Below are 23,997 nucleotides of genomic sequence, written 5' to 3'. Positions count from 1 at the left end.
TACTACTACAAAGTCAATTGTCTGCATATAAGGCCCATTCCTGAGCTCCTCAGGGAGGGGTAAGTTTATGCTGTCCTCCCAGTGCTCTCAATCCTCCCAGTGCTCCCACTCCTCCCAGTGCTCTTACTCCTCCCAGTACTCCCACTCCTCCCAGTGCTCTTACTCCTCCCAGTACTCCCACTCCTCCCAGTGCTCTCACTCCTCCCAGTGCTCTCACTCCTCCAAGTGCTCCCACTGGTATTGAAGGCATATTAATGGTTTAGTTTTTAGATCCGGGACAGAATTAAACAGTTGGGTTCCAGAAAAGGACTTGAATGACCTACATCACACTGGATTAGCAGTGTTGCTCTACATCATCCCACTGGACTAGCAGGGTTGCTCTACATCATCACACTGGACTAGCAGGGTCGCTCTACATCATCACACTGGACTAGCAGGGTTGCTCTACATCATCACACTGGACTAGCAGGGTCGCTCTACATCATCACACTGGACTAGCAGGGTTGCTCATTCACATCATCACTTTGTTTAGTGAACATAACTGGAGATGCTAAATAATGGGTTCACAGGAATAGGAATTTAGGAGTTTACCTCTGTGTGGAGGCTAGAGGGATTTGTAATTATCAGGCACATTTAGTAGCCTAAGAGGCATGTTAACACCAGAGTGGCCTAAACGTCACACAAGCGTCCAAAAAACAAAAAAAAATGGTGAGATGCAAAATGCCCCCAATGGTCCTTTATTCTAATTCAATGAAAAGCTGTTACGATGGACTAACTACTATTCTATTACTATTGTTAAATAAATGTTAGAACAGCTTGTGGCCATAAACCAATACTATAACTCATAACCTCCAAAATATTTGGACTTTTGCAACTGCCCATAGCAAAATTACCTGTTGTTGGTTCGGTGAACGGTACATCTGAAAAACAGCAACAAAAAAAAAATCATGACATAAATTCTCTTGCTACTACTACAAAGTCAATTGTCTGCATATAAGGCCCATTCCTGAGCTCCTCAGGGAGGGGTAAGTTTATGCTGTCCTCCCAGTGCTCTCAATCCTCCCAGTGCTCCCACTCCTCCCAGTGCTCTTACTCCTCCCAGTACTCCCACTCCTCCCAGTGCTCTTACTCCTCCCAGTACTCCCACTCCTCCCAGTGCTCTTACTCCTCCCAGTACTCCCACTCCTCCCAGTGCTCTCACTCCTCCCAGTGCTCTCACTCCTCCCAGTACTCTCACTGGTATTGAAGGCATATTAATGGTTTAGATTTTTAGATCCGGGACAGAATTAAACAGTTGGGTTCCAGAAAAGGACTTGAATGACCTACATCACACTGGACTAGCAGCGTTGCTCTACATCATCACACTGGACTAGCTGGGTTGCTCTACATCATCACACTGGATTAGCAGTGTTGCTCTACATCATCCCACTGGACTAGCAGGGTTGCTCTACATCCTCACACTGGACTAGCAGGGTCGCTCTACATCATCACACTGGACTAGCAGGGTCGCTCTACATCATCACACTGGACTAGCAGGGTTGCTCTACATCATCACACTGGACTAGCAGGGTTGCTCTACATCATCACTGTGTTTAGTGAACATAACTCGAGATGCTAAATAATGGGTTCACAGGAATAGGAATTTAGGAGTTTACCTCTGTGTGGAGGCTAGAGGGATTTGTAATTATCAGGCACATTTAATAGCCTAAGACACATGTTAACACCAGAGTGGCCTAAACGTCACACAAGCGTCCAAAAAACAAAAAAAATGGTGAGATGCAAAATGCCCCCAATGGTCCTTTATTCTAATTCAATGAAAAGCTGTTACGATGGACTAACTACTATTCTATTACTATTGTTAAATAAATGTTAGAACAGCTTGTGACCATAAACCAATACTATAACTCATAACCTCCAAAATATTTGGACTTTTGCAACTGCCCATAGCAAAATTACCTGATGTTGGTTCGATGAACGGTAAATCTGAAAAACAACAACAAAAAAATCATGACATAAATTCTCTTGCTACTACTACAAAGTCAATTGTCTGCATATAAGGCCCATTCCTGAGCTCCTCAGGGAGGGGTAAGTTTATGCTGTCCTCCCAGTGCTCTCAATCCTCCCAGTGCTCCCACTCCTCCCAGTGCTCTTACTCCTCCCAGTACTCCCACTCCTCCCAGTGCTCTTACTCCTCCCAGTACTCCCACTCCTCCCAGTGCTCTCACTCCTCCCAGTGCTCTCACTCCTCCAAGTGCTCCCACTGGTATTGAAGGCATATTAATGGTTTAGTTTTTAGATCCGGGACAGAATTAAACAGTTGGGTTCCAGAAAAGGACTTGAATGACCTACATCACACTGGATTAGCAGTGTTGCTCTACATCATCCCACTGGACTAGCAGGGTTGCTCTACATCATCACACTGGACTAGCAGGGTCGCTCTACATCATCACACTGGACTAGCAGGGTTGCTCTACATCATCACACTGGACTAGCAGGGTCGCTCTACATCATCACACTGGACTAGCAGGGTTGCTCATTCACATCATCACTTTGTTTAGTGAACATAACTGGAGATGCTAAATAATGGGTTCACAGGAATAGGAATTTAGGAGTTTACCTCTGTGTGGAGGCTAGAGGGATTTGTAATTATCAGGCACATTTAGTAGCCTAAGATGCATGTTAACACCAGAGTGGCCTAAACGTCACACAAGCGTCCAAAAAACAAAAAAAAATGGTGAGATGCAAAATGCCCCCAATGGTCCTTTATTCTAATTCAATGAAAAGCTGTTACGATGGACTAACTACTATTCTATTACTATTGTTAAATAAATGTTAGAACAGCTTGTGGCCATAAACCAATACTATAACTCATAACCTCCAAAATATTTGGACTTTTGCAACTGCCCATAGCAAAATTACCTGATGTTGATTCGATGAACGGTACATCTGAAAAACAACAACAAAAAAAATCATGACATAAATTCTCTTGCTACTACTACAAAGTCAATTGTCTGCATATAAGGCCCATTCCTGAGCTCCTCAGGGAGGGGTAAGTTTATGCTGTCCTCCCAGTGCTCTCAATCCTCCCAGTGCTCCCACTCCTCCCAGTGCTCTTACTCCTCCCAGTACTCCCACTCCTCCCAGTGCTCTTACTCCTCCCAGTACTCCCACTCCTCCCAGTGCTCTTACTCCTCCCAGTACTCCCACTCCTCCCAGTGCTCTCACTCCTCCCAGTGCTCTCACTCCTCCCAGTACTCTCACTGGTATTGAAGGCATATTAATGGTTTAGATTTTTAGATCCGGGACAGAATTAAACAGTTGGGTTCCAGAAAAGGACTTGAATGACCTACATCACACTGGACTAGCAGCGTTGCTCTACATCATCACACTGGACTAGCTGGGTTGCTCTACATCATCACACTGGATTAGCAGTGTTGCTCTACATCATCCCACTGGACTAGCAGGGTTGCTCTACATCCTCACACTGGACTAGCAGGGTCGCTCTACATCATCACACTGGACTAGCAGGGTCGCTCTACATCATCACACTGGACTAGCAGGGTTGCTCTACATCATCACACTGGACTAGCAGGGTTGCTCTACATCATCACTGTGTTTAGTGAACATAACTCGAGATGCTAAATAATGGGTTCACAGGAATAGGAATTTAGGAGTTTACCTCTGTGTGGAGGCTAGAGGGATTTGTAATTATCAGGCACATTTAATAGCCTAAGACACATGTTAACACCAGAGTGGCCTAAACGTCACACAAGCGTCCAAAAAACAAAAAAAATGGTGAGATGCAAAATGCCCCCAATGGTCCTTTATTCTAATTCAATGAAAAGCTGTTACGATGGACTAACTACTATTCTATTACTATTGTTAAATAAATGTTAGAACAGCTTGTGACCATAAACCAATACTATAACTCATAACCTCCAAAATATTTGGACTTTTGCAACTGCCCATAGCAAAATTACCTGATGTTGGTTCGATGAACGGTAAATCTGAAAAACAACAACAAAAAAATCATGACATAAATTCTCTTGCTACTACTACAAAGTCAATTGTCTGCATATAAGGCCCATTCCTGAGCTCCTCAGGGAGGGGTAAGTTTATGCTGTCCTCCCAGTGCTCTCAATCCTCCCAGTGCTCCCACTCCTCCCAGTGCTCTTACTCCTCCCAGTACTCCCACTCCTCCCAGTGCTCTTACTCCTCCCAGTACTCCCACTCCTCCCAGTGCTCTCACTCCTCCCAGTGCTCTCACTCCTCCAAGTGCTCCCACTGGTATTGAAGGCATATTAATGGTTTAGTTTTTAGATCCGGGACAGAATTAAACAGTTGGGTTCCAGAAAAGGACTTGAATGACCTACATCACACTGGATTAGCAGTGTTGCTCTACATCATCCCACTGGACTAGCAGGGTTGCTCTACATCATCACACTGGACTAGCAGGGTCGCTCTACATCATCACACTGGACTAGCAGGGTTGCTCTACATCATCACACTGGACTAGCAGGGTCGCTCTACATCATCACACTGGACTAGCAGGGTTGCTCATTCACATCATCACTTTGTTTAGTGAACATAACTGGAGATGCTAAATAATGGGTTCACAGGAATAGGAATTTAGGAGTTTACCTCTGTGTGGAGGCTAGAGGGATTTGTAATTATCAGGCACATTTAGTAGCCTAAGATGCATGTTAACACCAGAGTGGCCTAAACGTCACACAAGCGTCCAAAAAACAAAAAAAAATGGTGAGATGCAAAATGCCCCCAATGGTCCTTTATTCTAATTCAATGAAAAGCTGTTACGATGGACTAACTACTATTCTATTACTATTGTTAAATAAATGTTAGAACAGCTTGTGGCCATAAACCAATACTATAACTCATAACCTCCAAAATATTTGGACTTTTGCAACTGCCCATAGCAAAATTACCTGATGTTGATTCGATGAACGGTACATCTGAAAAACAACAACAAAAAAAATCATGACATAAATTCTCTTGCTACTACTACAAAGTCAATTGTCTGCATATAAGGCCCATTCCTGAGCTCCTCAGGGAGGGGTAAGTTTATGCTGTCCTCCCAGTGCTCTCAATCCTCCCAGTGCTCCCACTCCTCCCAGTGCTCTTACTCCTCCCAGTACTCCCACTCCTCCCAGTGCTCTTACTCCTCCCAGTACTCCCACTCCTCCCAGTGCTCTCACTCCTCCCAGTGCTCTCACTCCTCCAAGTGCTCCCACTGGTATTGAGGGCATAATAATGGTTTAGATTTTTAGATCTGGGACAGAATTAAACAGTTGGGTTCCAGAAAAGGACTTGAATGACCTACATCACACTGGACTAGCAGTGTTGCTCTACATCATCACACTGGACTAGCTGGGTTGCTCTACATCATCACACTGGATTAGCAGTGTTGCTCTACATCATCCCACTGGACTAGCAGGGTTGCTCTACATCATCACACTGGACTAGCAGGGTCGCTCTACATCATCACACTGGACTAGCAGGGTTGCTCTACATCATCACACTGGACTAGCAGGGTTGCTCTACATCATCACATTGGACTAGCAGGGTTGCTCTACATCATCACTTTGTTTAGTGAACATAACTGGAGATGCTAAATAATGGGTTCACAGGAATAGGAATTTAGGAGTTTACCTCTGTGTGGAGGCTAGAGGGATTTGTAATTATCAGGCACATTTAGTAGCCTAAGAAGCATGTTAACACCAGGGTGGCCTAAACGTCACACAAGCGTCCAAAAAACAAAAAAAATGGTCAGATGCAAAATGCCCCAATGGTCCTTTATTCTAATTCAATGAAAAGCTGTTACAATGGACTAACTACTATTCTATTACTATTGTTAAATAAATGTTAGAACAGCTAGTGGCCATAAACCAATAATATAATTCATAACCTCCAAAATATTTGGACTTTTGCAACTGCCCATAGCAAAATTACCTGGTATTGGTTCGGTGGACGGTACAACTGTGAAAACAAAACAAACAAAAAAATCATGACATAAATTCTCTTGCTACTACTACAAAGTCAATTGTCTGCATATAAGGCCCATTCCTGAGCTCCTCAGGGAGGGGTAAGTTTATGCTGTCCTCCCAGTGCTCTCAATCCTCCCAGTGCTCCCACTCCTCCCAGTGCTCTTACTCCTCCCAGTACTCCCACTCCTCCCAGTGCTCTTACTCCTCCCAGTACTCCCACTCCTCCCAGTGCTCTTACTCCTCCCAGTACTCCCACTCCTCCCAGTGCTCTTACTCCTCCCAGTACTCCCACTCCTCCCAGTGCTCTCAATCCTTCTAGTGCTCCCACTCCTCCCAGTGCTCTTACTCCTCCCAGTACTCCCACTCCTCCCAGTGCTCTCAATCCTTCTAGTGCTCCCACTCCTCCCAGTGCTCCCACTGGTATTGAAGGCATATTACTGGTTTAGATTATTAGATCTGGGACAAAATTAAACAGCTGGATTTCAGAAAAGGACTTGAATGACCTACATCACACTGGACTAGCAGGGTTGCTCTACATCATCACACTGGACTAGCAGGGTTGCTCTACATCATCACACTGGACTAGCAGGGTTGCTCTACATCATCACACTGGACTAGCAGGGTTGCTCTACATCATCACTTTGTTTAGTGAACATAACTGGAGATGCTAAATAATGGGTTCACAGGAATAGGAATTTAGGAGTTTACCTCTGTGTGGAGGCTAGAGGGATTTGTAATTATCAGGCACATTTAGTAGCCTAAGAGGCATGTTAACACCAGAGTGGCCTAAACGTCACACAAGCGTCCAAAAAACAAAAAAAAAATGGTGAGATGCAAAATGCCCCCAATGGTCCTTTATTATAATTCAATGAAAAGCTGTTATGATGGACTAACTACTATTCTATTACTTTTGTTAAATAAATGTTAGAACAGCTTGTGGCCATAAACCAATAATATGATTCATAACCTCCAAAATATTTGGAATTTTTCAACTGCCCATAGCAAAATTACCTGTTGTTGGTTCCGTGGACGGTACACCTGAGAAACAACAACAAAAAAATCATGACACAAATTCTCTTGCTACTACTACAAAGTCAATTGTCTGCATATAAGGCCCATTCCTGAGCTCCTCAGGGAGGGGTAAGTTTATGCTGTCCTCCCAGTGCTCTCAATCCTCCCAGTGCTCCCACTCCTCCCAGTGCTCTTACTCCTCCCAGTACTCCCACTCCTCCCAGTGCTCTTACTCCTCCCAGTACTCCCACTCCTCCCAGTGCTCTTACTCCTCCCAGTACTCCCACTCCTCCCAGTGCTCTCACTCCTCCCAGTACTCTCACTCCTCCAAGTGCTCCCACTGGTATTGAAGGCATATTAATGGTTTAGATTTTTAGATCCGGGACAGAATTAAACAGTTGGGTTCCAGAAAATGACTTGAATGACCTACATCACACTGGACTAGCAGCGTTGCTCTACATCATCACACTGGACTAGCTGGGTTGCTCTACATCATCACACTGGATTAGCAGTGTTGCTCTACATCATCCCACTGGACTAGCAGGGTTGCTCTACATCCTCACACTGGACTAGCAGGGTCGCTCTACATCATCACACTGGACTAGCAGGGTCGCTCTACATCATCACACTGGACTAGCAGGGTTGCTCTACATCATCACACTGGACTAGCAGGGTTGCTCTACATCATCACTTTGTTTAGTGAACATAACTGGAGATGCTAAATAATGGGTTCACAGGAATAGGAATTTAGGAGTTTACCTCTGTGTGGAGGCTAGAGGGATTTGTAATTATCAGGCACATTTAATAGCCTAAGACACATGTTAACACCAGAGTGGCCTAAACGTCACACAAGCGTCCAAAAAACAAAAAAAATGGTGAGATGCAAAATGCCCCCAATGGTCCTTTATTCTAATTCAATGAAAAGCTGTTACGATGGACTAACTACTATTCTATTACTATTGTTAAATAAATGTTAGAACAGCTTGTGACCATAAACCAATACTATAACTCATAACCTCCAAAATATTTGGACTTTTGCAACTGCCCATAGCAAAATTACCTGATGTTGGTTCGATGAACGGTAAATCTGAAAAACAACAACAAAAAAATCATGACATAAATTCTCTTGCTACTACTACAAAGTCAATTGTCTGCATATAAGGCCCATTCCTGAGCTCCTCAGGGAGGGGTAAGTTTATGCTGTCCTCCCAGTGCTCTCAATCCTCCCAGTGCTCCCACTCCTCCCAGTGCTCTTACTCCTCCCAGTACTCCCACTCCTCCCAGTGCTCTCAATCCTTCTAGTGCTCCCACTCCTCCCAGTGCTCCCACTGGTATTGAAGGCATATTACTGGTTTAGATTATTAGATCTGGGACAAAATTAAACAGCTGGATTTCAGAAAAGGACTTGAATGACCTACATCACACTGGACTAGCAGGGTTGCTCTACATCATCACACTGGACTAGCAGGGTTGCTCTACATCATCACACTGGACTAGCAGGGTTGCTCTACATCATCACACTGGACTAGCAGGGTTGCTCTACATCATCACTTTGTTTAGTGAACATAACTGGAGATGCTAAATAATGGGTTCACAGGAATAGGAATTTAGGAGTTTACCTCTGTGTGGAGGCTAGAGGGATTTGTAATTATCAGGCACATTTAGTAGCCTAAGAGGCATGTTAACACCAGAGTGGCCTAAACGTCACACAAGCGTCCAAAAAACAAAAAAAAAATGGTGAGATGCAAAATGCCCCCAATGGTCCTTTATTATAATTCAATGAAAAGCTGTTATGATGGACTAACTACTATTCTATTACTTTTGTTAAATAAATGTTAGAACAGCTTGTGGCCATAAACCAATAATATGATTCATAACCTCCAAAATATTTGGAATTTTTCAACTGCCCATAGCAAAATTACCTGTTGTTGGTTCCGTGGACGGTACACCTGAGAAACAACAACAAAAAAATCATGACACAAATTCTCTTGCTACTACTACAAAGTCAATTGTCTGCATATAAGGCCCATTCCTGAGCTCCTCAGGGAGGGGTAAGTTTATGCTGTCCTCCCAGTGCTCTCAATCCTCCCAGTGCTCCCACTCCTCCCAGTGCTCTTACTCCTCCCAGTACTCCCACTCCTCCCAGTGCTCTTACTCCTCCCAGTACTCCCACTCCTCCCAGTGCTCTTACTCCTCCCAGTACTCCCACTCCTCCCAGTGCTCTCACTCCTCCCAGTACTCTCACTCCTCCAAGTGCTCCCACTGGTATTGAAGGCATATTAATGGTTTAGATTTTTAGATCCGGGACAGAATTAAACAGTTGGGTTCCAGAAAATGACTTGAATGACCTACATCACACTGGACTAGCAGCGTTGCTCTACATCATCACACTGGACTAGCTGGGTTGCTCTACATCATCACACTGGATTAGCAGTGTTGCTCTACATCATCCCACTGGACTAGCAGGGTTGCTCTACATCCTCACACTGGACTAGCAGGGTCGCTCTACATCATCACACTGGACTAGCAGGGTCGCTCTACATCATCACACTGGACTAGCAGGGTTGCTCTACATCATCACACTGGACTAGCAGGGTTGCTCTACATCATCACTTTGTTTAGTGAACATAACTGGAGATGCTAAATAATGGGTTCACAGGAATAGGAATTTAGGAGTTTACCTCTGTGTGGAGGCTAGAGGGATTTGTAATTATCAGGCACATTTAATAGCCTAAGACACATGTTAACACCAGAGTGGCCTAAACGTCACACAAGCGTCCAAAAAACAAAAAAAATGGTGAGATGCAAAATGCCCCCAATGGTCCTTTATTCTAATTCAATGAAAAGCTGTTACGATGGACTAACTACTATTCTATTACTATTGTTAAATAAATGTTAGAACAGCTTGTGACCATAAACCAATACTATAACTCATAACCTCCAAAATATTTGGACTTTTGCAACTGCCCATAGCAAAATTACCTGATGTTGGTTCGATGAACGGTAAATCTGAAAAACAACAACAAAAAAATCATGACATAAATTCTCTTGCTACTACTACAAAGTCAATTGTCTGCATATAAGGCCCATTCCTGAGCTCCTCAGGGAGGGGTAAGTTTATGCTGTCCTCCCAGTGCTCTCAATCCTCCCAGTGCTCCCACTCCTCCCAGTGCTCTTACTCCTCCCAGTACTCCCACTCCTCCCAGTGCTCTTACTCCTCCCAGTACTCCCACTCCTCCCAGTGCTCTCACTCCTCCCAGTGCTCTCACTCCTCCAAGTGCTCCCACTGGTATTGAAGGCATATTAATGGTTTAGTTTTTAGATCCGGGACAGAATTAAACAGTTGGGTTCCAGAAAAGGACTTGAATGACCTACATCACACTGGATTAGCAGTGTTGCTCTACATCATCCCACTGGACTAGCAGGGTTGCTCTACATCATCACACTGGACTAGCAGGGTCACTCTACATCATCACACTGGACTAGCAGGGTTGCTCTACATCATCACACTGGACTAGCAGGGTCGCTCTACATCATCACACTGGACTAGCAGGGTTGCTCATTCACATCATCACTTTGTTTAGTGAACATAACTGGAGATGCTAAATAATGGGTTCACAGGAATAGGAATTTAGGAGTTTACCTCTGTGTGGAGGCTAGAGGGATTTGTAATTATCAGGCACATTTAGTAGCCTAAGATGCATGTTAACACCAGAGTGGCCTAAACGTCACACAAGCGTCCAAAAAACAAAAAAAAATGGTGAGATGCAAAATGCCCCCAATGGTCCTTTATTCTAATTCAATGAAAAGCTGTTACGATGGACTAACTACTATTCTATTACTATTGTTAAATAAATGTTAGAACAGCTTGTGGCCATAAACCAATACTATAACTCATAACCTCCAAAATATTTGGACTTTTGCAACTGCCCATAGCAAAATTACCCGATGTTGATTCGATGAACGGTACATCTGAAAAACAACAACAAAAAAAATCATGACATAAATTCTCTTGCTACTACTACAAAGTCAATTGTCTGCATATAAGGCCCATTCCTGAGCTCCTCAGGGAGGGGTAAGTTTATGCTGTCCTCCCAGTGCTCTCAATCCTCCCAGTGCTCCCACTCCTCCCAGTGCTCTTACTCCTCCCAGTACTCCCACTCCTCCCAGTGCTCTTACTCCTCCCAGTACTCCCACTCCTCCCAGTGCTCTCACTCCTCCCAGTGCTCTCACTCCTCCAAGTGCTCCCACTGGTATTGAGGGCATAATAATGGTTTAGATTTTTAGATCTGGGACAGAATTAAACAGTTGGGTTCCAGAAAAGGACTTGAATGACCTACATCACACTGGACTAGCAGTGTTGCTCTACATCATCACACTGGACTAGCTGGGTTGCTCTACATCATCACACTGGATTAGCAGTGTTGCTCTACATCATCCCACTGGACTAGCAGGGTTGCTCTACATCATCACACTGGACTAGCAGGGTCGCTCTACATCATCACACTGGACTAGCAGGGTTGCTCTACATCATCACACTGGACTAGCAGGGTCGCTCTACATCATCACACTGGACTAGCAGGGTTGCTCATTCACATCATCACTTTGTTTAGTGAACATAATTGGAGATGCTAAATAATGGGTTCACAGGAATAGGAATTTAGGAGTTTACCTCTGTGTGGAGGCTAGAGGGATTTGTAATTATCAGGCACATTTAGTAGCCTAAGAAGCATGTTAACACCAGGGTGGCCTAAACGTCACACAAGCGTCCAAAAAACAAAAAAAATGGTGAGATGCAAAATGCCCCAATGGTCCTTTATTCTAATTCAATGAAAAGCTGTTACAATGGACTAACTACTATTCTATTACTATTGTTAAATAAATGTTAGAACAGCTAGTGGCCATAAACCAATACTATAACTCATAACCTCCAAAATATTTGGACTTTTGCAACTGCCCATAGCAAAATTACCTGGTATTGGTTCGGTGGACGGTACAACTGTGAAAACAAAACAAAAAAAAAATCATGACATAAATTCTCTTGCTACTACTACAAAGTCAATTGTCTGCATATAAGGCCCATTCCTGAGCTCCTCAGGGAGGGGTAAGTTTATGCTGTCCTCCCAGTGCTCTCAATCCTCCCAGTGCTCCCACTCCTCCCAGTGCTCTTACTCCTCCCAGTACTGCCACTCCTCCCAGTGCTCTTACTCCTCCCAGTACTCCCACTCCTCCCAGTGCTCTTACTCCTCCCAGTGCTCCCACTCCTCCCAGTGCTCTTACTCCTCCCAGTACTCCCACTCCTCCCAGTGCTCTCAATCCTTCTAGTGCTCCCACTCCTCCCAGTGCTCTTACTCCTCCCAGTACTCCCACTCCTCCCAGTGCTCTCAATCCTTCTAGTGCTCCCACTCCTCCCAGTGCTCCCACTGGTATTGAAGGCATATTACTGGTTTAGATTATTAGATCTGGGACAAAATTAAACAGCTGGATTTCAGAAAAGGACTTGAATGACCTACATCACACTGGACTAGCAGGGTTGCTCTACATCATCACACTGGACTAGCAGGGTTGCTCTACATCATCACTTTGTTTAGTGAACATAACTGGAGATGCTAAATAATGGGTTCACAGGAATAGGAATTTAGGAGTTTACCTCTGTGTGGAGGCTAGAGGGATTTGTAATTATCAGGCACATTTAGTAGCCTAAGACACATGTTAACACCAGAGTGGCCTAAACGTCACACAAGCGTCCAAAAAACAAAAAAAATGGTGAGATGCAAAATGCCTATTACTTTTGTTAAATAAATGTTAGAACAGCTTGTGGCCATAAACCAATAATATGATTCATAACCTCCAAAATATTTGGAATTTTTCAACTGCCCATAGCAAAATTACCTGTTGTTGGTTCGGTGGACGGTACACCTGAGAAACAACAACAAAAAAATCATGACATAAATTCTCTTGCTACTACTACAAAGTCAATTGTCTGCAATAATATGATTCGTAACCTCCAAAATATTTGGACTTTTGCAACTGCCCATAGCAAAATTACCTGTTACTTGTCTGTTGACAAGTACACCTGTAAAAACAAAGTCAATTGTCTACTTTTGTCTACTACTACAAAGTCAATTGTCTGCATATAAGCCCCATATAATAATACAACATTTCAAGAACTTACTGTTTATTATCAACAGCAGTGATACACACAGTGGGATTGGAGACCTCATTGTGATGATCTGCAACAAAGATGAAAAATTAAGATTGGAATCTACAGTATATATATATATATATATATATATATATATATATATATATATATATATATATATATATATATATATTAGTGGTGGGCCGTTAACGGCGTTCGTTAATTTGATACTCTTATCGGGCGATAAAAATTATCGCCGTTAATCTATTCTTAAAGTTGGGTTGGGAACTGGGTCAAAATGGGTAAGCAAACTATGATGACTTTCAACTCGATAGTTTAGCTCGGCTGTATTCCTAACCAAATTGCACAGTAGGGGCGAGAACGTGTTTTCAAACCTGTGAATTACAAATCGTATGTGTGTTTACATGGATGCAGCTATGAAGTCGCCAAGTTTGCTTCATGGAAAATTCATTTTTAGGAACGTAAAGTGTTACCGGAGCGGAGCTCGGAGCGGTCGTTTTCTGCATGGTCCTAGCGCTAGAATCGTTGCTATTTAAATATTTCTCTTTAACCGTTAAAACTGCAAAGGACCAAAACCGGCTTTTGAAAAAGTGGGGGAGGACATGTCCCCCCCGTCCCCACAAATTACGTCCGTGAGGTTAAATGTACTAAATGTTGGCTTACATTCCAAATATCATGTTTAGCTGAATAAACAAGTTATCAACCCCTTTTAATGTACAGTATGTAGGCTTACAAATTCATGTTTAACTGAATAAACCGTTGAACACGAGCAGCCTACATTTTATTGAGCATGTTTTTTTTCTTCAAGTATCAAAGTAGAACAGCTTTCTCAAGCAGTCATTGATGCATTTTGGAAACAGGAGATGAGCCCCTGGTCTAATGCACCCTCTCTATTGTCACGTGCGGCTACGCCCCCTCTCCTAGCTGTCACTCTGGGTTCCCTCGTGTCTGTGTTCTTGCCCGTTTGTCCCGCCCTGCTCGTTAGTTTTATGAATCCCTCGTTTGTTACCACGCCCCTGTGTCATTGTCATCACCTGTCCCTAGTTTAGTTCTGTGTATAAAAGCCCCTGAGTCTCCCTTGTCCTTGGTCCGGTATTTTGAATTCATTTGTGATCGTGTTTATCCCACCGCTGTTCTCTGTGCCTGACCGTTTTCGTGTTTCTCCTGTTTTCCGTGCCCCCTGTCTTGTGATGCCTGTCTTTGCCTGTTTTACGGACTGCCCTCCTGTTATCGACCCTGCCTGGCTATCCGACGATGATTACGGTATTCCCCTGAATAAATCTCGCTCTTCTCAGCACTTGTGTCCGTCCTCTCGCTCCGTGGCGCAAGCCTCGTTACATCTATTAAGAAACCCTATCTCAAAAACTGACTTTTAGTCATTACTTGGGCACGCATATGAGCCATTTTAATATAGATTAATCTAGATTAATTTCAAGATTTCAGTGAGATTAATCTAGATTAAAAAAATTAATCTATGCCCACCCCTAATATATATATATATATATAAAACCATAAAACAGCAGTATAAAACAACTTAAATATTAGTATTATCTAAATAACCCCCCCCCCCCCCCACACACACACACACACATACACTCCCTCTTTCTCTCTCCCTCTCTCTCTCTCCCTCTCATCTAGTAAATGATCTCCAGTGTGAGTGAAGTGGTCAAATGCTCTTACCTCAGAAGGCACCAGTGGAGCCCTCCTCTCTCTCTCTCTCTGTCTCTCTCTCTCTCTCTCTCTCTCTCTATCTGTCTGTCTCTCGTCAGCAGTGGTGTCTGCAGTAGTGATGCTACTGCACCTGCACACACTGTTTCAGGGCTCCTGTGTTCAGTGTCATATTTATACCTGTACTGATATATGTGGGTGGGGCATAAGGCCCTAAACCTGTTCTCTAAAGAACACCCAAAGTATGTCCATCTCTTCATTACTTCTTTGTACAGTGAGTGACAGAGAAACGAAACACGTAACTATGTGCTATGTGGATCCAAATATACTTGCAACCAAACAGAATGGCAAATGTGTTTGTCTTCACCATAAACTAACATACACATGCATATAGTTCAGTGGTTCAGGTACACACACGACTAATAATATTAAAGTGACTGATTCAGTCCCCACCACTGCCATGTTACCATTGTGACCCCTGAGGAAAAGACTTAATTCTTAGTGGGAAATACTCAAATTGTAAATTGAAAAACTCATATTTGTAAATTGATTTGGATAAAAGTATCAGCTAAATTATGTAAATGATGTCACTAAAGATGGATTTCCAACAGTATCAAATGTAGGTCAAGTTCAAAGTTTTTATATTTGCCATAAAATGTCACATACACACAAAAAAATGTCACATACACATAAATACACATGGCCCCACAATTCACTAACTTCACCTCTATAATTACATGAATACTATATGAAAAGTAAAACTGTAAGTGGAATTGCAAATGAGTAAATTAGTAAAAGTGAGAACTGGCACAAATTGATTAACGTACATAATTTCTGAGGAACAGGAATATTTTACCAATAAGGCTAAGAAATTGTAGTAAAATATGCCATGTCAGTTTAACACTGAAGCCTCTGTGAGAAAATAACTCTTCCTCCCATCCCACATCATACTTAACATAATGTTCTCATTTCAACCTCACTAGGCACATTATGGGAGGAGCCTGTAGTGTGATTGACATGGGTGATGAGAATGACTGTGGTTAGGAAACTAGGCCAGCAGACTATGACCTGATGTGTGTGTGTGTTGGTGACTATGACCTGATGTGGTGTGTGTTGGAGACTATGACCTGATGTAGTGTGTGTTGGTGACTATGACCTGATGTGGTGTGTGTTGGTGACTATGACCTGATGTAGTGTGTGTTGGTGACTATGACCTGATGTGGTGTGTGTTGGTGACTATGACCTGATGTAGTGTGTGTTGGTGACTATGACCTGATGTGGTGCGTGTTGGTGACTATGACCTGATGTGGTGTGTGTTGGTGACTATGACCTGATGTGGTGTGTGTTGGTGACTATGACCTAATGTGGTTTGTGTTGGTGACTATGACCTGATGTAGTGCGTGTTGGTGACTATGACCTGATGTGTGTGTGTTGGTGACTATGACCTGATGTAGTGCGTGTTGGTGACTATGACCTGATGTAGTGTGTGTTGGTGACTATGACCTGATGTGTGTGTGTTGGTGACTATGACCTGATGTAGTGTGTGTTGGTGACTATGACCTGATGTGGTGTGTGTTGGTGACTATGACCTGATGTAGTGTGTGTTGGTGAATATGACCTGATGTAGTGTGTGTTGGTGACTATGACCTGATGTGGTGTGTGTTGGTGACTATGACCTGATGTGGTGTGTGTTGGTGACTATGACCAGATGTAGTGTGTGTTGGTGACTATGACCTGATGTGGTGTGTGTTGGTGACTATGACCTGATGTGGTGTGTGTTGGTGACTATGACCTGATGTAGTGTGTGTTGGTGACTATGACCTGATGTGTGTGTGTTGGTGACTATGACCTGATGTAGTGCGTGTTGGTGACTATGACCTGATGTAGTGTGTGTTGGTGACTATGACCTGATGTGTGTGTGTTGGTGACTATGACCTGATGTAGTGCGTGTTGGTGACTATGACCTGATGTAGTGCGTGTTGGTGAATATGACCTGATGTGGTGTGTGTTGGTGACTATGACCTGATGTGGTGTGTGTTGGTGACTATGACCTGATGTGGTGTGTGTTGGTGACTATGACCTGATGTGGTGTGTGTTGGTGACTATGACCAGATGTAGTGTGTGTTGGTGACTATGACCTGATGTGGTGTGTGTTGGTGACTATGACCTAATGTGGTGTGTGTTGGTGACTATGACCTGATGTAGTGTGTGTTGGTGACTATGACCTGATGTGTGTGTGTTGGTGACTATGACCTGATGTAGTGCGTGTTGGTGACTATGACCTGATGTAGTGCGTGTTGGTGACTATGACCTGATGTAGTGCGTGTTGGTGACTATGACCTGATGTAGTGTGTGTTGGTGACTATGATCTGATGTGTGTGTTGGTGACTATGACCTGATGTGTGTGTTGGTGACTATGACCTGATGTAGTGTGTGTTGGTGACTATGACCTGATGTAGTGTGTGTTGGTGACTATGACCTGATGTAGTGTGTGTTGGTGACTATGACCCGATGTAGTGTGTGTTGGTGACTATGACCTGATGTAGTGTGTGTTGGTGACTATGACCTGATGTGGTGTGTGTTGGTGACTATGACCTGATGTGGTGTGTGTTGGTGACTATGACCTGATGTGTGTGTGTTGGTGACTATGTTCTGATGTAGTGTGTGTTGGTGACTATGACCTGATGTAGTGTGTGTTGGTGACTATGACCCGATGTAGTGTGTGTTGGTGACTATGACCTGATGTGGTGTGTGTTGGTGACTATGACCTGATGTGGTGTGTGTTGGTGACTATGTTCTGATGTAGTGTGTGTTGGTGACTATGACCTGATGTGGTGTGTGTTGGTGACTATGACCAGATGTAGTGTGTGTTGGTGACTATGACCTGATGTGGTGTGTGTTGGTGACTATGACCTGATGTGGTGTGTGTTGGTGACTATGACCTGATGTAGTGTGTGTTGGTGACTATGACCTGATGTAGTGTGTGTTGGTCACTATGACCTGATGTGTGTGTGTTGGTGACTATGATCTGATGTAGTGTGTGTTGGTGACTATGACCTGATGTAGTGTGTGTTGGTGACTATGACCCGATGTAGTGTGTGTTGGTGACTATGACCTGATGTAGTGTGTGTTGGTGACTATGACCTGATGTAGTGTGTGTTGGTGACTATGACCTGATGTGGTGTGTGTTGGTGACTATGACCTGATGTAGTGTGTGTTGGTGACTATGACCTGATGTAGTGTGTGTTGGTGACTATGACCTGATGTAGTGTGTGTTGGTGACTATGATCTGATGTAGTGCGTGTTGGTGACTATGACCTGATGTGGTGTGTGTTGGTCACTATGACCTGATGTAGTGTGTGTTGGTGACTATGACCTGATGTAGTGTGTGTTGGTGACTATGACCTGATGTGGTGTGTGTTGGTGACTATGACCTGATGTAGTGTGTGTTGGTGACTATGACCTGATGTAGTGTGTGTTGGTGACTATGACCTGATGTAGTGTGTGTTGGTGACTATGATCTGATGTAGTGCGTGTTGGTGACTATGACCTGATGTAGTGTGTGTTGGTGACTATGACCTGATGTAGTGCGTGTTGGTGACTATGACCTGATGTGGTGCGTGTTGGTGACTATGACCTGATGTGGTGTGTGTTGGTGACTATGACCTGATGTGGTGTGTGTTGGTGATGATACTGGATATGAATGATGCAGCACAAAGGAACTGAGACTCCTGTGTGGAGCAGACTGAGAAGAGGAAGAAGAGTGAGACGTAGAAGGGTGAGAAGGAGGGTGTGTTCCTTTATGGGAAACAAGGTCACAACCACAGAGCTCGGGGGGCAGGAAAGAACAAAACATCACCTGACAAATGCCCTGTGTGTGTGTGTGTGTGTGTGTGTGTGTGTGTGTGTGTGTGTGTCTTAAGGAAAAATGGTGACTCAGAATGTGACGTGTCTGTCAACGCTAAAATGACGAGTAACAGCATTCTTTGCTGCATACGAGGAAGAACTGCAATATTAGTCTAAACTCCATCCCATAATAGCAGGTCAGCTGTAGTTTAAACTCCATCCCATAATAGAAGGTCAGCTGTAGTGCAATAGAAGGTCAGCTGTAGTTTAAACTCCATCCCATAATAGCAGGTCAGCTGTAGTGCAATAGAAGGTCAGCTGTAAGTGTTTGTGCCCAAGTGGACACAGTGCAGTGAGAGGAGGGAAGATCACAAGGGGCCTAGAAAGGTCACAAGATGAGGGCACTAGGACATCCGTCTGTGTTGGGTTTGGAACACACTGAGCTGAGAACAGAGAACAGGTGTTTTTTGTGGACATGTTTCTGCCTGTAATCAAACCCAATGAGCATATTGTAATTCATTAGGGCTGCTGTTTACATCAGAATAATGTCTAATTACTGTAACTTATCACCAGGAGTGTATTGTGAATAGTTATCTCCTCACACATTCATAATCATATTCAAAAATGTCCAAAACCGCAGAGAGCACTTTGGTGCATTATAAATCAAACAAGCTTCCGTCTCTTGCTCTGCACAAGAGTTGAGCACTGGGAGGAATTTACCTGCCTTATACCGTCATCATAAGCAGAGAGGTGAAACGCAGAGTGATTCAATATGCATCATTAACATCATAAATAACAAAAATCTGTTCTACACCCACTTCTATAAAGAAACAATTCAGTGGTTTTCAATATGAGATCATAATCACAGCCGGTTCTACACACACACAATTCTAATTTCACCTTCCATATGACCTCGCAGATGTCATCATTTATTTAACAAAAATAAGCCAATATTCAAAGAAGTATGCCCGTACAATTTCTATAGGAACTGAGGCAACTAACTAGTTGCTGCTAATCTAATGTACCTCATTGGTTGGTTCTTAAGAAGTGTTACCCACTTGAACTAAAAACAAAGCATTGGTAAGAAGTGCCATGACTTTAGTAACAGTCCTCTTGTAGACCAGTAAGATAGCTAGTGTGTGTGTGTGTGTGTGTGTGTGTGTGTGTGTGTGTGTGTGTGTGTGTGTGTGTGTGTGTGTGTGTTTGCATAAGCGTGGCCGTACGCATGCGAGTGCGTGTGTGTGTTTGCGTGTGCATGTATGTGTGTGCATGTGCATGTGTGTGTGTGTGTGTGTGTGCATGTGCATGTATGCGGGTGCGTGCATGTGTGTGTGCATGTGTGTGTGTGCGTGTGCGTGTGTGTGTGTGCGTGTGCATGTCTGCACGCACTCCATCCCTTTCAATTCAATAAGAAGCTTTGGTGTTTCCTACTTCATGTGCATTATCATTTGTTAAAATGACCTTGAGGAATGTGTGATTCAGCTTGTCCTGCTAGTCCTGCTAGTCCTGCATTCATGCTGTTCTCACATGACGAGCTTCTTGAGTGATCGCAACTATATTCTATAACTATAACTATTAGATAAATAACTTATTTGAGACAATATTAATCTGGCAAAACAAGCTGTAGTCACACCAGAAGCAGAGAAGAACTTCAACAGATTACACTGGACGTTCCTATTTGCCACATTACATTCATTTGGTTTTGGAAAAGAATGTATTAATTGGATTAAAATTCTTTACACCACACCCAAGGCTACTAAATTCACTACTAATGGAATATCATCACAGCATTTGCCACTGCAGAAGTGTATTAGAAAAGGGTTCCAGGCTCCCGACTTTATTGCTGTTTCTAGAACCAATCGGTGCCAGTATTCAACAAAATCATCAAAGTTATATAATTATTTGCAAGCTTAGTTTTTACCTCTGTGTTGCAAGGATATAGATTTATATAATCTTATGTTCTCAGAGCACTGAGCAGTGGCCAAACAACTGAATCATATGCAGCATTAAAGGCAGTTGAGTAGTTTAAACACAACTACAAATGTGTTCAGATTAGTGCTGTCAATTCCAGGTGCCGAGATTAAAAGTCCTCACCAGGATTTTGCTCAAGCTTGCTAGATTTTCTAATTAGCAATCCATGTAAAATTAGTGGAATCAACACAATCCATGAAGCCTGAGCAAAATCCTGGTGAGGATTAATCAACCATTTTCAACCATTTTCTACTTTCTCCAGAACTCAGACTTTAATTCAGGTTGACCAGCACAAATACCTTGATGACACATGTAGACATGACAGACAAAGTTGAACAAGTTTAGTGAGATGAGTTTGATGGTATGAAAGATAACTGGTTGAAAAGGTGTCCAACAAAACAAAGACTGCTGCTGTCAACACGACCCTCTTTGTTGGCAGGAAGTCATGAGTTTACTGAGAATATGCAGGCAGACCAGTGACACCAGCATGAATGTGGGTGATGCCCCAGTAGAGGGGAGAAAGAAAGGCCGAAAGAGGACATCGGGAAGGCATCAGGGGGGCACCAAGAGGGCATCAAAAGGGCAGGGCCATTTACATAGAACAAGCAGGAGTTTCTGCAGGGACATGTGCCATTCTGAAATCCACAATTCATCCTATAATTTGCCCGTCTCCATGGCCAAAAAAATCTCCCTAACAGCATGAGGAAGAAACCTTGAGAGCAATCAAGATTCAGTGGGGGAACCCATCCTCCTCTGGCCGACGCTTGTCACCATGACAACAGTACTTAAAGAGATATGTGAACAAAGAAGTGATGGGAATGATGAAGAGTTCTCATCTTTGTGTGTATTTATATATGTGTTCATTGGTGGAATCTGCTAAGCCCTCCACATGCATACTAGATGCTGCACCAACCCATCTACTTAAAGAATTACTGCATAGCAATGTAGAGCCTTTGCTTACTATAATTAACTATTCTCTGAGCATGGGCTACATTCCCAGTTCATTTAAACAAGCTGCTAATTAAAAAACCTGGTCTTAATCCCCAGGAACTCCAGATTAGGCCAGCTGAATGACAGATTAGGCCAATCTCTAATCTGTCATTCATATCCAAAATTTTAGTGTAAGTAGTTTCTTCACAACTCTCTTCCTTCTTACAGACAGAACAATTCTTAGAGTTATTTCAGCCTGGTTTTAGACCCCATCACAGCACTGAAACGGCACTTACTAAAGTACTGAACGATCTCCTAATATCCTCTGATAAAGAACTAATTTATTTTCTTATACTGCTAGACCTCAGTGCTGCTTTTGACACCATTAATCATAATATTCTACTTAATAGGCTGGAGACACTCATTAGCATAAGAGGTCAAGCACTACCTGACAGATCGTTACCAATTTGTACTAGTAAATAACGAATGCTCAGAGCATTCTAAGGTAAAGTATGGTGTCCCACAAGGATCTGTACTGGGCCCCATATTATTCTCATTGTATATGCTACCACTGGGCACTGTCATTCGTAGGCATGGTATTAGCTTCCATTGCTACGCAGATGATACTCAGTTGTATATATCTTCCAATCCGGATGATATCACTACTACTCTCAAGATTGAGAACTGCATCTGTAACGTTTACTACGAGCAGGCATGATGCAAATGCAGGATTTTGTTAGTTTATTCAAATAACTAAAATAGAATACACAGGGAGTAAACTATGCAGGGAGTAAACACGGGGAGTACATGGGGAGTAAACTATGCACAGGGAAACACACAAGGAAACACAATAACGACCACTCAACAATTGACAGCAGGGGAAAATACAAACGGACTGACTAAATACACAGAACCAGGCAAGTGAAACAAGACACAGGTCCAAACACTGAGGACAGGGCGTGACAGAGAGGAGGGAAACCAAGGAAATGAGAAAATAAGGCGGAGCTAGGGCAGACGACACGAGATTGGGAAGGAGGGTGTAGCTGGACGTGACAGCGTCCAGGACATTAAAAACTGGATGGCGTCTAACTTTTTTCAACTAAACTCCGATAAGAATAAGGTGCTGATTCTTGGGCCTAAAGCTGCTAGAAGCAATTGGGCTGATATTCCCCTTACCCTAGATGGTTTTTCATTAACACCTAAATCTACCACAAAAAGCTTAGGTGTCACTATTAATTCTGATCTTTCATTTGATACATATATATGCAATGTCACTAAGGCTGCCTTTTTCCATTTATGTAATATCGCCAAGCTGAGACATTTACTTTCATTAGCTGATGCAGAGAAGCTGGTCCATGCTTTTGTCTCATCAAGATTGGACTACTGTAATGGTCTTCTAATTGGATGCTCTAAACAGTCCATAAAGAAGCTACAACTTGTACAAAATGCTGCAACTAGAGTCCTAACTAAGGCTAGAAAATTCATAGCCTTAGATCATATTAGTCATATTAGTCCTGGCTTCCGATTAAATATAGAATTGAATTTAAAATTCTTCTGTTAACCTATAAGGTGTTAAATGGTCTTGCCCCACAATATCTCAGTGAACTCATTGCTTACTACACCCATCTCGCCCTTTGCGCTCCCAAAATCCTGAATTTCTCCTAGTTGCAAAAAATTGTAAGACTACAGCCAGAGTCTGCCGGAGGCAGAGCTTTCTCCTTTAAAGCCCCTCAATAATGGAATAGCCTTTCAGCTCCAATCCGAAATTCTGACACAGTTTCAATCTTTAAATCTAGACTTAAGACTCACCTATGTAATCAAGCCTTCAGTTAATATTCCCCTTGTAAGTTGTGGGGCTCGGGTGCCCCCAAACATTGATTTCTGGTAATCTGAGATGTTGATGCTGTCATCCAGCTTTGTCATGGCATCACTCTAGTTGTGACAATGACTTGACTGGAAAGTCTCAGTGAGCCCTCATTACCTCTGAACCCCCCTTTAGTTATGCTGCTATAGATTAGCCTGCCGGAGCCACATGCTAATCACTGGCACGTGAGCTATGTACGTTTAAATCAATGGTGGTTTAAATTGATGTCCACACACTCAGTCTGTATTGTCTATGCTTGCTTCTTCCCAAGATGATTGCATGCAAGCACCTGGGAGATGGTCTGGCTGGTGGATGTACTGATGCCGGGGTTGGATGTGCCATTGCCGCAAGAGGAGGTGCTGATGCTAGCTCCTACCTGAGGTTCACCATCTGCACTGAAGGGACAGTGACTACTTGGTCAGGGAACAAGAACCTTAACTGTGTTGAACCACCTTTTGTTCACAAATACAGACTTGTGCTAACAGGCCGCCCTGACTTGACTTAATAGTAGTCTAGGGCTGTGAAGATACAGCCATAGC

At 43.2% G+C, this 23,997-nt stretch overlaps 1 protein-coding gene across 1 annotated transcript in view; it reads right to left on the bottom strand.

The window, feature by feature from the left end:
• Positions 1-14,980, bottom strand: part of LOC143517686 (uncharacterized) — a 177,545-nt gene extending 162,565 nt beyond the window's left edge. The window contains exons 1-16 of the mRNA XM_077010429.1: positions 14,860-14,980; positions 13,189-13,246; positions 13,063-13,089; positions 12,906-12,932; positions 11,986-12,012; positions 10,959-10,985; positions 9,996-10,022; positions 8,936-8,962; positions 8,074-8,100; positions 7,014-7,040; positions 5,968-5,994; positions 4,944-4,970; positions 3,981-4,007; positions 2,920-2,946; positions 1,957-1,983; positions 894-920 (exon numbers count right to left, since the gene is read on the bottom strand). Of these exons, the coding sequence (XP_076866544.1) occupies positions 894-920; positions 1,957-1,983; positions 2,920-2,946; positions 3,981-4,007; positions 4,944-4,970; positions 5,968-5,994; positions 7,014-7,040; positions 8,074-8,100; positions 8,936-8,962; positions 9,996-10,022; positions 10,959-10,985; positions 11,986-12,012; positions 12,906-12,932; positions 13,063-13,089; positions 13,189-13,237 (427 nt within the window). The 5' untranslated portion in view covers positions 13,238-13,246; positions 14,860-14,980. The remainder of the gene's footprint in view (positions 1-893; positions 921-1,956; positions 1,984-2,919; positions 2,947-3,980; positions 4,008-4,943; positions 4,971-5,967; positions 5,995-7,013; positions 7,041-8,073; positions 8,101-8,935; positions 8,963-9,995; positions 10,023-10,958; positions 10,986-11,985; positions 12,013-12,905; positions 12,933-13,062; positions 13,090-13,188; positions 13,247-14,859) is intronic.
• Between the last annotated feature and the right edge of the window lie 9,017 nt (positions 14,981-23,997).

The sequence above is a fragment of the Brachyhypopomus gauderio genome, chromosome 6, assembly GCF_052324685.1.
Source record: "Brachyhypopomus gauderio isolate BG-103 chromosome 6, BGAUD_0.2, whole genome shotgun sequence".
Lineage (NCBI taxonomy): Eukaryota > Metazoa > Chordata > Actinopteri > Gymnotiformes > Hypopomidae > Brachyhypopomus > Brachyhypopomus gauderio.
This window is presented reverse-complemented; position numbering and strand designations above follow the sequence as displayed.